The sequence below is a fragment of the Equus quagga genome, chromosome 20, assembly GCF_021613505.1.
Source record: "Equus quagga isolate Etosha38 chromosome 20, UCLA_HA_Equagga_1.0, whole genome shotgun sequence".
NCBI lineage: Eukaryota > Metazoa > Chordata > Mammalia > Perissodactyla > Equidae > Equus > Equus quagga.
The window spans coordinates 42,099,777-42,113,984 of record NC_060286.1 but is presented as its reverse complement, the minus strand read 5'-3'; the positions used below and the strand labels follow the sequence as shown (position 1 = coordinate 42,113,984).

The window sequence follows — 14,208 nt, the reverse complement described above, 5'->3', positions numbered from 1 at the left end:
GTAACTTGTAAAATTAAGGAAATAATCCTTAAATTTTGCTAGCCTAGAAAAATGTATGTGACACCCCAGACGTTTAACATTGAGATATTATATTTAAACAAGTTTATTCAGTTTAAATAGCATTTTCCTAAAGAACTATCTTCAGATCCTTGAGATACACATTTCCAAAGTAACAGAATGACTCACTTACAATCCTGATTGAATGTCACAAAAACTAGCTATAAATGTGTGTGCGATCCTAGAAACTGAGTTTAGTCTAAAGGCTGGCAGGTTGAGAGCAGAGAAAGAGGAGGGCAGGGCAGCCTTCGCCTGCTGCTGGGGGGCCTGGGTGCCCGCTCTCCGCGGGGCTACAGCTGCCCGTCAGGGGACTCCAGCTTTAGGGCTCCATCCGCAGCTCAGACGAAACCCGTTCAGCTTTGTGGATTCAACTGCTTAGAGCATTTTAGTTGCTTTTAGCTGGAAGTCTAAGCTTCTTAATTTTGCTCGGGGTTGAAGAATTCTTAAACAATTTTGAAAATCTAATTTTCCATCATACTTTATCTCACTAATTTTCTGTATGATTTTCACTTTTAATTCATTTAAGGAATACTAATAGCTCACATTATTGAGTACTAACTCTGTGCTCAGTATTACTATAACTCCTCACAACCCCACACTGAGGAGAAGGGTAGCCATTATACAGCAAGGAAATGGATCCATACAAAGGTTAAGGTGACATGGCTCAGAAGTGACAGGGCTGGTGTCTGAGCCCAGGCAGTGTGGCTTCAGAGACTCTCGATGGCTTGCAGGAACAAGCAGCACCCTTGTGAGGGGACAGTTCTGGCCTCCACCCTGGCACTGTCCAGCAGGCCAGGAGTCCTTCCAAACCTCCCAGGGTGGTCACAGTTCCTGATAAAGATAAAGATTGTGTCTGTCCCCCAACAGACCTCAGAAATCTTAACAAGATATTACTTCTAAGACCTTAAAACTCTTCAATGAAAAAAACCTGTGAATTAAAACCAGTAGTGCATCATACAAACCACTGTGACCCGGGCCAAGCTCCCCACAGCCCAACATCAAGGACGAGAAGGTGGGACTTACAAAGGAACCCTCTAGGCCAAGTGTCAAATGTCTGGGATTTTGCCTTAACACCAAGTCTGACTTAATAACATGACCACCAACCAAAATATCCAAATCAACAACTTTTCCTTCTACTGTGTCAGCTCCTTGGTGTAATTCACCTACAAGTTCTCGGCTGACGCCTACCCCTCAGGCTGCCCTCCTCCTACCTCCCCTGACTCCTCGGCCACAGAACACTGCTGTTCACTGCACCTGCCAGACAGTCTTCCTCAGACGGCCCAGCCAAGGAGCCCTGTCCCTGCACTATGAGGAAGAGCTCTGGGGCCATCGGCCCATCAGACAGGCTGGAATCAGAGACCCAAAGCCCAAAAGACAAAGGCTGCCTTTTTCCCTTACTGTGCATGTGCTCTGAATACGCTCTTAAAAGTAAAACGCTTCTCCAGGAACCTGGCAAGAAAGGGAAGCAAAACAGAAGATCCCGCCAGACCTTCCCGCCCTGCTCTGAAGCAGTTTCATCACGTGCTCACGAGTGAGCTGAGTATCAGAAAGCGACTGTCCAAGATTTGAGGACTTGTTCTTATAGCTTTTCAACAGAGTCATCTTGGGAGAGGAAACGGTAGTGGTAGTCAACTAAAGGGTTAATTTCTGATTTTCCCAGGACATAAAGATTCACTCCTCTAATTCCCATCCAGATCCCCGATGAGACAAAACTGGTATCTTAGTGCATAAATCCTTTGTAGGAATGGCCCCAACCGTGCATTATATGACCTCCTAATTTTAAGAGACTCGGCTGCCAGGACTGGCAATGGGCCTCTGAAGTTTCACTCACTAAACACTGAGTCTGGGAAGAGAATTCTCCTTGAGCTATTTTTCCTGGAACAGCTACCTGAACTAGAGAGGAAAACACTTACTCAACTCAACCACTGGTGTCCTGTGGGATATCAAGAGCCACACTTAAATGCCTAATGAAGAGATTATTTAGTGTCCTGATCTTTCTTCATCTCCTTTTTTTTGAGAAGACTATTTTTCGTCTAGATTGAAAAGACCACTTCCGCTCGAAATTGGCGTCAGGACTGCCATCGCTGCTTCTAACCTCACAGACAACCTCAACGTCCTGAGCGCGTCAACAACGAGGACCAGACGAAGTCAAGGGCGCCCCAGTTCCAGAGACAGGCTTCTGGGGTGCAAGTCAACACACAGAAACTCTGCTCAGACTCTCAAGGTGACCCTTCACGTGTGATGTAACTCTTCCCACTGGACCAACTGTGTTTGGTCGATCAGAGGAACAGATCACTTTTAAACTCTGGATTCAGTGAAGATGGGAAGTAAAAACCAAAGCACTCCCAGCCATGCTAGAGAGAAAATTTAAAACAAAAACATACTTATTGTACCCTGATGTTTCTGACAGCATATTTACAAACACGATGCTGCCCGATCCTTTAACAATCCCTCGGGAAAACTCCGCGTGGAACAGTCATGGACCTGACAGTTGGGAGAGATGGAATCCAAACTCAGTCCTCTTGCTCCACCACACCGTGTCCTCTCCAAAAGAAACCAGATGAAATGCAAGGGAGGGGTCTTTTGGGCTAGAGGACCAGAGACAGGAATGAACGCAAAATTAAGAACAGTGGTTCCCAGGGTGGTAATTTCTGAAGAATTATCAAACTACATGATTAAATCAGTGATTTTAGGCAACTGTGTGATCCTGTCACAACTTCTGCTAAACCTACAGAGTCTGGAATCTCCTAGCTGACCTTCAGTGACCCTATCTTATTAAAGCATCTGCTCGGTCTGACCAAGCTGGCCAAGACTTCCCACCACCAGCAGGGCCAAGAAGCCTCCTAGCATGGGAGCGCTGCCTCGGTGCTCACGCTAATGAAGCCCCAGCACAGGCCACTTACAGCAGTGCCCAGTGCCGGCCAGCCCACCACGGACAAGAGGGGCAGACCAGGCTGCAGGTTTCTCTGACACCTGGACCCCATTCCCAGGCAGCTTGAGTAAACAACTTATCTGAGGACAAGGCTATGGCCAAGTCAAAGCTTTTCTCCTGAAAACTGAAGCTACCAACAATCAGTTTTCACTAACTGGAATCTGAATTTGGAAATATGGGAAGACCTGGGTAGATCAAATCATGGTCACTGCTGATGTTATCAATTTTACTATGTTCCAGACTCCGTGCCAAGGGCTTGTACGGCTCATCTCATTGAACACCCACAACTATTCCATGAGGGAGATGCGTTATTATTTCCTATTTTGCAAATGCAGAAAGCTACTCAGAAGGTTAAGTACCTTGCTTGAGAAAAAGCTAAGCGATATGCAGAGAAATTACCCAGTGACAGGGCACAAAGCGGCTGTGACAGCCAAGGTGGGAACTGGAGGGAGAGATCAGGCAACGACAGAGCGGGGACAGAAGTGACGGACGGGCAAGTTGAGCTGTTGGTAGCCCCTTCCCCCAGGGCTGCCAGAATCCAGACTCTTCAGTCCCCCAGTCCTGCTCCCCTGAGGCTCCTGTGCTTGGAACCAGACAGAAGAGACTGCAAGGCTCTTCAGAACAGTCTTCTTGGAATGGACACAGCGTGGGCCATCCCAGGGTTTCCCACACTGTGGACATTCACCAACACCTTCTCAATTTTGGCCCACAGCTGTGCGCAGCTGTGCTATTATTGGTGTTTTGCTTTAAATGGATATACTTTTTGCTAAGCCCCGTCCTAAGCAATAATAACCTAAGAAATCATGGATTTGACATGCTAATTATACATTTTTATATTCATCAATATATAATTATTAAAATGTTGAACTCTGAATCACTTAAAATCATCTCTTGTGTCACCAGCAGTGTGTGTCTACCACACTTGGAATCTGGGGCTACCCTGCAGTATAAAGGGAAGAACAAAACAAGAAATCGCCTATTTTGCCTAATTTACAGATTTTTATGTTGACATCACTCGTTAACAAAGTGCAGGCTTTGGTCTCCATCCATGGCCCTGAATGAGGAGCAAGAAGATCATTCTACCTCTGTGGTACATCTGTTTGTCTCGTTGAGAGGACAGACTGACAGACAACTCCTCTCAGCCTTTGCTGATCCCCTGCCAGTCTTTAGTTTTATAAATGAAATACTACAATCCAGGAGCCCAGTATTAGACTCTCTCCATCGATCCCAGTGATCAATCAGTTCTTTTAAGTTTTGCCTTCAAATCTACATCATAATATTGCGACTAAAATAACAATGTCGTTGGACAAATTAAACTCAACTTTAATCAGTGTAAATAAAGACTAATTCTACTTATTTAAAGAACGTAAATGAGAAGGTGGCATGTCTCATCTTACAAATCAAAGAGGAAGGCAAGTTCTTCCTTTGTGCACCTGCAATGGTTTTAGCATCACAAATTAAAAGGAAGCTTAAAAAGATGCTATGCCTATTGGCCCATTCAGAGCATAAATTTTTTTCTGAAACTGTGTTGAATAACTCCATTCAAAAGTTGAATTAGCCCTCCAAACTGGCTTCTGGTAAATTTTTTTCCGTTGATATAGTGTTGCATGTGTTCTAATATTTTAGGCCATATCAAATTCTTTTTTGGAAGTAGCCAAAATATGAATATTGTATATAAATATATCAGCATGTCTTATACACTAAGATATCATAAATACCAACAAGGACAATATGTCATTTGTGGTGTAACAAACAAAACAAACACCACACCTCTTTCCCCCAAAGCTGAGCGAAGTGCCCTTCCTCTGGGCTCTGTTAATACCCCTGCACAGCTGCCATTCCTGCACATACACACGGCATTGTTGTTATTTGCACATGGATTGTTGGCTTATCTTTTTCACCCGTGTATGACAGGTATTGGACATAAAAGTGCTTAGAAATGTGTGCTGGATGGGTATACTTACATAAGGCCCCAACATGGCCATACATCCACCCTGGCCCCCACTACCGGTGACCCCTGCCATTTACTCACCATGCGTGCACTTTGTTCTGCCAAGTTCCCCTTCGCCCCCCAGCCCAACTGCTGAAAGCCCAGCTGCCCAGCAATGCCGCCTGATGGTAAACATGTATTCAGCATCTCCTCATCCTCTTGGTGCCCAGCAAGTGCCGCATTCATCTGACCTTCCATTGTGGATATTTATGTTTTCTTCTCATCATTCTTAGACTGAAACTCCCCAAGGGCAGGCTCTCTCGCTTATCTCAGTGTTCCCTGCTTTGCAGACTTGAATTTTCCATTTACACCTTTAAACTCAAGTATCTGATATGAGAGCTACAATTTGACCCAACCTAATAGTAAACATGTTTTCTTCTATAGAATAACACAATCATGTTAAATTTTAAGTAAATCCCTTTGCTAGAAATGATCCACTTCCCCCGATGCGTGTGCAGCACAGAGACAAAGCCTGCCACAGTATCCTTTCAGCCGCGTCCCATCGGGAGCCCTCCCTGGGGTGAATTCTCTGCTGCTCCCGTTTACGATGATCTGGGCCAACGCTGGGCTGTCGTCAGCCTCAAAGCAGGCCTGAATCAGGTCAGAACTTCCAGAGCCACAACTGAGAATTTGCATACAGTCCCCAGGAAGACCATCCTTTGTTACTTTAAGTGAAACCCTGGTCTCGTTTGGAAAGAGCAGCGTACGGTTCATGAATCCTACGCAGCTCTACTCGTGATAACGGAAGATTTCACTGAAATAAAATGTTACAGGGGTTGTAAAATATGACTGGATAACAAAAACCTCAATGGATTTGGAAATTCTCTCTGTCCTACGGACTACAGCATATTGAGTCTTGAAGAGCGACTGGGAGAACAATTTGGCATTTTCAGGAATTACATTTCAGTTTTTCTTTGAGTCATAAAGCTATCTAACTGAGCTCTGCCTCGACAACAGGCCTGAGGACAGCAGAGGTTTTCTTTACAACAATGATATTCACAGACTCTGATGCTCGGATAAACCACGCATGTTCTCACTGCAGCTCTTGCTCTTAGGAGGCAAGGAAGCCAAGCAGTGGCAGCAGAGGACTAAACAGAAACAACTTCTGAAAACTTTTCTTTCTTGTCACTGTGGACACTAAACCAGTGTTCAGTTTCCAGGAGTGCAGTTTCAATACTGCAAAATAGAAGACAACAATGACAACAACAACAAAACAACAAAAGCAGGAACGAGCTGCTCGTCACGAAGAAATGCAATTTGAAGGCGCCACTTAACAGTGATGGGGGTGGCAGACTGGGGGTCAGGAAGTGCTGCCGCGTGGAGCCAAGTGTCTGAATTCTTCCCCCTGTATGACCAGAGTGCTTGAGACTGTCCCTCTGTGATCACGGATGACGCACGGAAAACCACCTCAATGCTGACAAAACACAACACATTTACAAACACAGACTCAAAGTTCAGTGGAAAAATCATCCTCCTTGAAAAAAATCTAACTTTATGGAATATTATAAGAGATCTTAATGTTCTATTAAAAGTAAAGCACAATCAATGTTTTAACTGAAGTCATGGCGACAAGCTCAATTATTTCAGGCAATCAAGAAACCTGAACAGCAGTGAGTGTGTGGGTCGCCACAGAACCCCAGGTCCAGGTGGGGCTCTAACCCAGCAATTCCCTGCTGTGGGTTTCCTTCTGGAAGCAGCAGAGAAAGAAAGTCTAAAAAAATGCTGTAGTCAGAATTCATAATAAGGAGTCTTACTTAAAAACAACGTAGGTCCTTTTATGGAGGCAGGGAGGACAAACTACATGCTCCCCTTTCCAAGTTTACAGGACAGAACTGGCCCACCCCCTTCAGCACGGTGGCCAGCGTCTCCGTAAACACTGAGCACAGGGCCACCGGACAAAGCAATCAGAGAAACTTTATTCAGATTTCTCCTGAAAGTGGTCTCAAAACTTCAAGTTTCCAGTGTGAAAGGTTGGAAAAAGTTGGTGAATGTATATTGTTTCTGGGGTGAGAATAAACAATATCTCAGAGCCTCAATGTGTGTTAAACATACCTTCCTGCTGTCCCAAAGCACAAGTTTGTCTGCCTAACCAGCTTCTAATGATTATGCTTAGAGACACAAATTGATAACATCTACGTGCCTCTGTGTGTGAGTAACACATCCTAAACTCACCTGAATTTATATAACCCGAATAAAACACTCTCCCCTCCTACTTTCTAGCCTTATATATAATTACACCATTGAATAAAATGAGCTTTAAAAAAAATTGAGGTGAAATTCACATAACATACAATTAACCATTTTAAAGTGTACAATTCAGTGGCATTTAGTACATTCACAATGTTGTACAACGCCCGCTCTAGTTTCAAAACTTTTTTATTATCCCCGAACACCACCCTGTGCCCTCGAAGCAATCGCTCTCCAAGCCCTCTTCTCCACCCTGGCGACCTCTAATCTGCTTTGTGTCTCTACGGATTTGTCTTTTCTGGACATTTCACATAAAATGACTAAAAAATGGGCTTTTAAGTTACATAAATTGTCTGAAGTATTATGTGGTAATTCTAAATGTAAACAAGGGAAAAATCTGGGATTTGTGGTTTAAAATGATGTTCTGGAATTAGGATTTCACAGACTAGTAAAATTTTGCAAAGAATCTTGAAAACTGACTTAGCTTACCATTCTAACAAACAAGAACATTTAAAAAAATCATAACAGAAAAGATATTTTAACACCAAAAAGGATGAACAGAATAAAGGATAGTCTTGCAAACTGAATAAATTTAGCTTTATGAAAAACCCACACTACATCATCTCTATTTTTGCCTTGGACAGGTAAAAGGCCTTGCCACAGAGCAGCACAGGTGCTTGAAAACCACTGACCCTGGATCGCGACCTTTGGTACACCTGTACCTGGATAAGCTAGGTACCTGTGCTCCCTGGCCAAGAACTTGATTTTCCAAAAATAGATAACTTGAGGAATGAAATGGATTTCATCCTGTAAGAATTAAATCTTTTTGATGGTCAAGATTGACAAGACCTAAATCTATTTTGAGAATCAAGAGAAAAGAGAGGCAGAGGTTAGACGGCCGACAGTCAAAGAAATCACCTTTACAAACACAAGGGCTTAACAGGCAGGTTTCTCCCCACCCCGGCCTTTTAAACTGGGGCATGCATTCTGGGGGAGCACAAAGCCACAGGGTAAACATGATATGCTTCCCAGATATCAGTTTTACAATGCTGTCACATCACGTTAAACATTTTTAAGATTTTTTATTTTTCCTTTTTCTCCCCCAAGCCCTCCAGTACACAGTTGTATATTTTTAGTTGTGGGTCCCTCTGGTTGAGCCATGTGAGATGCTGCTTCAGCGCGGCCTGATGAGCGGTGCCATGTCTGCGTCCAGGATCCGAACCAGCGAAACCCTGGGCCACCGAAGCGGAGCACACAAACTTAACCACTCAGCCATGGGGCCGGCCTCTAAACATTTTTACATAAAACTGTAATAATTACAAAACAGAATACAGAATTCAAGTAGCTTTTTATGACAAATCTTGAGACTTCAGAAACAAACATTTTGGAGGTTCATAGTAGACCACATGGGGCCAAGGCCCCATACTCCCCGTAGGGGCACGTTCTCCCCTCAGTCAGAGCAGCTGCCAGGGAGAGTCTGCGCCCCACTATCCTGATCTAACCGAATTCACACAGAAATGCAAGAGACCCGAGTACCAAAACAATCTTGAAAAAGATGAACAAAGCTAGGGGACTCACACTTCTTGATTTTAAAACTTCCCACAAAGCTACAATAACCAAGACTGTGGCACAGACATATAGACCAATGGAACAGGATAGAGAGTCCAGAAATAAACCCTCACATTTATGGTCCATTGATTTTCAACAAGGGAGCCAAGTCCATTCAACGGGGAAAGAACAGTCTTTTCAACAAATGGTGCTGGGAAAACTGGATATCCACATGCAAAACAATGAAGTTGGACCCTTACCTAACACCATATACAAAAATTCACTCAAAATGGATTAGAGACCAAATGTGAGAGCTAAGATTATAAAACTCTTAGAAGAAAACATGGGAGGAAATCCTTGATTAGGCAATGGTTTCTCAGATATGACACCAAAAACATAAGCAACAAAAGACAAATTAGATAACTTGGACTTCATCCAAATTCAAAACGTTTGTGCTGCAAATGGCATCATCAAGAAAGTGAAAAGACACCACAGACTGGGAAAAATATTTGTAAAGCACATCTATGATAAGGGCCTGATAAGGAATTGAGACACAGAAAGACTTGGCTGTGACAGGGTGGTGATTGCCATCTTTGACTCTGCTCCAGGCCACACCATACTTTACCGACCCTAGGTCAGCATGCCATTCTTCACACTCCCCACCTTGCTGTTTCCCCTTTGATTCTCCACGGAGCCTCCCCTCTGTGCCATGAGGAGAACCAAAGCTACTTCCCCAGCTTCCTTCCTAAATTCTCCCTCCTGCCCCAGAAATTTCCAAAAATCCTGTCTGCTGAGGAAAACACTGAACGTTCTGGTTTTCACAGCTTTACCATTCACACCCAAGAAACGAACAGGGCTGACCGTACAGTGACAATGTCTGAAATACAGCAAAACTGGTCCATTTGACTAAATGAAACACAGCCAGGAAAGGTCAGTCTTACCAGAATGATACCATCTGAGAGAGGCCCTGCTGAGGAAGTTGAGGGGTGACTGACCTGCCCCCTCCACCTGCATCCTCGCGCTCTGCTGCCCTCACAAATGAGGGTGTGCACTTAAACAGGCCTGGCAAGAGCTGAGAGTGCGCACACTAGGATAAGGACGAGCAAACTTAATTTCTGGCTACAGCTCTAGTCCAAATCCATGATCTTGGCCTTTCAAGACTGTGTTCTAGCCAGTTAACTGGCTAAAAGCACAGCAGTAACTTCAAAGACACAGACAGACAGCAATCCCTGATTCTCACTGTGAAGATCAGTAATCAGTATATGCCCCCACTTTTAATGCTATGTCTTATTTCTATGTAACTTTTTGAATAGGTAACACACTCACACGGTTCAAAGACACAGGCACGCACACACATATGGTGAAAACCCTCGCATTCCCCTACCAGCAGTATCACTTTTAGTTTCCTATCTCTCAAGTTTCATTATGGAACTATAACAAATACATTCTTAGCTCTCTCTGTGCTTCACCACCGCTCTGCATCTTGCCTTTTCGCTTCATCGCTCTCTGACGCTCTCCATTATCACTCCAGAAAGAAGTCCTACTTACAGGATCTAAAGTCTTTCCCAGGATTTCTCTAACCACGTTGCCACCCCCCGACCCCAACACATCCCCAGTGTGCTGAACGAATCACCTCAGGTCCTGGACTGTGTTCTGGGGCCACAAATGAGCTTAGCAAGACTAACTTCCCTAGAGAGGCCTCGCCTGCCCACAGGGCCTGCTCCCTCCTCCTCTGTGCCCGTCTGCAGTGGGTGCACATGCACCTTCAGCGCCCAGTACAGCGCCAACCACCACGGTGGTGATTTCTAAGTATTTGTCAAGGGAATGAAACAAAGCTTTAGGTGGCTGTACAGCATAAGGTCAAACTAAGTTTTGTTCTCCTTTCTGTGTTAGGTATATTCCATAAAGATTTCCTTCCTTTTGAAATGAATTCAGTTAACTCCAATTTTTCAGTCTTAATTTTAACCTAATTTGAAAGCACAACAAAGGATGTAGGGTTGCTACACTACAACACTGACATCAACAGGAGCACACATTCAGAAGGCTGGAAAGCAAAGAATGAGGAAGGAAACATCCGCAGAGCTTTATGGAAATCAGGAGCATGAGTACAGAGATGTTTCTACCTCAGTGTAAACATCCCCTCAACTGTACACATCACCAAGAAACAGTTCTCACCACTGCTTCCCTTGGACAAATGCTAGACTGAAACAGCCACTTTTCAGACAAAGAAGGCCTCTCTCCCCACCCCCCAAGAGCTCCACACTCTTACTACCAAGAGAACAATAGACCTAATTTGGTACTAAATTCTAAGAATTACTGAGGAGGAATCTTTACCAGCAGCAACTTATGTTTAACACTGAAATACTCTCATCAGCTGTGTTGAAAATGCCACTCCAACGTGAACCTCTCAGGCTGTGCAAGGTCCTTAAACCACGTGGAAGAGAGTCACGGAGTCCGTGTTTCTTCAACAGGAGCTTCCAGGCTATGCTAAGGGGCAAGTGGGCACAATTTAAGCCTCCTTTAATTTCACCCATAATCACAGACCCTCAAGGTACAGCCTTACCTTCGTGACCCAGAATCTGCATCTCTTGTTTTTCTAGACGACACCATCAGATCAACTAACCTGGTTCCGGCTGTATTGCACTCTACACCACTACAAAAAACTGAGAGCAGAGAGTCCCACGAAGACAGATCTCTGTGATAAAGGAACCTGCGAACGCAGCCCCACAGCACGCTCAGAGAGGTGTGAGCCCAGAACTGTGAGTCAGAAAACACAAACGCTCGGCCGCTCTCTGTCACCAGCTCCTTCTGGGACCTCAGGCAAGTCGGGGGACCTCTCTGCTTTGGTTTCCACAACTGTAAAAATGGAACTAATAACACCTGATTGCTACCTCACAGGAAAGAGGACGGGTTAATGAACACTTGCAAGGAGCTTTGAAGATTCAAAAGGTTGCTGGGTGCTAATGACAAACAATAACAGTCTGTCCATTTTCCTTTGGGTATCTACCACGCTGCAGACGTGGAGTACCGAAATGCTCCGAGTAGACTGGTCTTTGAAAACAACTTTTCTTCAGGCTATACAATTTTGAAAAACTCCAGAGGAAATGAATGACGGTAAAGTTTGGTATACCAGATAACGTGTGAGAAGTCACACACTGACGACAGACGCCCAAACTGCATTAGCTCTTGGGCTGCCCTGCCTCAGTTCTGCACACTGCCAGCTGGCATAAATATTTACATGGGCAGCATGTCTGAGTGACTATGGATGCCATAGTTAAGGCTATTAACTGGCTGACACGTCCCTGTTTCCTGCCAGAGAACGCTCCACTGAACATGCTTCTTACACTTCCCTTGATTATTTTTTAAAAATATTTAAACATGGAGAATAGTGTTTAAGATTATTTTGGGGGCTCCAAGTTTAGCTTACATTTCACTTAAAGGCTCTCCACCTTTTTTAAGATAGAGAAAAGGCTCAAATAACAAATGTTTAAACCCATATACCAAATAACAGGACTGCAGACTGAACTGGTTTTTACAAGTTGATATTGGGCTTTATATAAACACAGATGTGCACACACACCCCCCTCCCCCAAAGATATTTTTTCCAATCTATACAGGTGGGACAATCTATATTCATTTAACTGGATGTTGATAATTGCAACTCATATCAAAATTAAATTCAAGATTAATATTTTGAAAGTTTACATTAACTGATGCACAAAATCTAGAAGTAAAAAACGCAGGATTCATATCCAGTGATGCTGCACTATTTGAGTAAGAAGAGTCAACCCAAAGAAAGTTTACGTGCCTTAAAAGCAGCTCAGTTTCAATACCTAAAGGCCTCACTTGGAAAATAAACGAGATAAAATAAGAAAGGAGTTCTTAAGAGGAGGTAGTAGGGAGGAGAGGAAGATAAGTCAAAAATTTCAGAACATCCTAAGTTTAACTTTGGGTTCAAGTACAAATTTAAGTTAGCCTTTGTTAAAGATTAATAACACTTTTTCAATATAACGTTACTTGTGACTTTATTGCAAAGAAAAAAGTTTCTGAGTTTATTAGATTCTTAAAAAAAGCCCTCACTCATTGGACAGTCACTCAAAGTTTTCCATTGGCATGGCATTTTTCTTAACTAAGGATAAAATAAAAGGAGAAATTTGCTCATTCTCATTATGGTTTTTTTTTGTCCTCAGGGATAGTAGATTGGAATGTGCAGCTAAGCTCCTTTCTTTCAATCCCCTGAAGATACGTAATTCAACCAAATGCATCTTTAAACCGAGCCAGCCCTGGGGGTCTAGTGGTTAAGACCAGCGTCTCACCTCTGCAGGGCGTTCATTTCCCGGTCAGAGAAGCACCTCACCCCTCTGTCGGTTGTCACACTGGCAGCTGCATGTTGCTGTGATGCTGAGAGCTGTGCCAGCGGGATTTCAAATACCAGCAGGGTTACCCAGGTTTCAGCGGAGCTTCCAGACCGAGACAGACTAGGAAGAAGGGCCTGGCCCCCCGCTTCTGAAAAAACTGGCCATGAAAACCCTATGAATAGCAGAGGAGGATTGTCTGATACAGTGCCGGAAGGTGAGAGGATGGTGCAAAAAGACTGGGTAGGGCTCCACTCTGCTGGACAGTGGGTCACTAGGAGTTGATGGCACTAACAACAACAAAATTTTAAACCTAATAGATTCCTAGGTTCAGGAAGGTATAAGTGCCCTTGTTAGGTCTTAAAACCTCGATCTGCTACCTCTGGATTCTGGTATGACTGGATCTAATTTAGGAAGGGGCGTGGGGGAGGGGAGGAGTGGGTCACCAAATTAACAAGACTTCAGAGTTTTCAATGTCTAGTAGAATATTTTAAAAAGCAGACAGAGAGGGATCAGCGGTGCTCTCTCAAACGTCTCCTCAAGATGAGGTCTCAAGCAGGCACCAACACAAATCCACATTTCCAGCAACCTGGTACAGTAGAAGTGGCCTAAACTCTGTCAGACAGTGTGAGGATTCTTCTGGCCTTGTCACTCACTCTTTGCTTAGGTCCACTAGTGGACACTCATTTTTGACACCTGTAAAATGGGCACAGAGCTTCTCTCCCCAAGGCACTGGCAGGTGCTCCACTAGCCACCTCCTCCCAGATACCCACCTAGTTGTAGAGTTTAAACCAAATCAGCAGAAAGATGGGAGATCACACTTAGAGCTTATGCAATGTATGTGTACACAGTGCAATACAGGATAATATAATGCAGCAACATTAACCCAAAGCATCATCGATTATTTTAGAGAGCTATCAAGATACTAAAACTGAAAGGTTTAGGTTTCTAAAACTGCTCTCATGTCAGATTTTTTTCTTAAGACATAAAGAAACAAAAAATACTATATACTTTCTGTGAATAAGTAAATACACATATTATTTATGTGAATACATATACACATACACAGTCTGGAATGACACACAGCATACTCCAAACAGTTCACTTTGAGAGACAGGAAAAGGTAAGAGATTTAGGGG

General features: G+C 43.8%; 1 protein-coding gene across 6 annotated transcripts in view; it reads right to left on the bottom strand.

The window, feature by feature from the left end:
• The window catches only part of PPP2R5C (protein phosphatase 2 regulatory subunit B'gamma), a 139,069-nt gene that overhangs the window by 71,736 nt on the left and 53,125 nt on the right, over positions 1-14,208 (bottom strand). Inside the window, exon 1 of one of the 6 annotated variants that reach the window (XM_046647713.1) lies at positions 11,278-11,435. The exons of the other annotated variants lie outside the window; for them this stretch is intronic. Coding sequence (XP_046503669.1) covers positions 11,278-11,299 — 22 coding nt within the window. The 5' untranslated portion in view covers positions 11,300-11,435. Of the gene's footprint in view, positions 1-11,277; positions 11,436-14,208 lie in introns of those variants that run through there. 6 annotated transcript variants of the gene reach the window in all.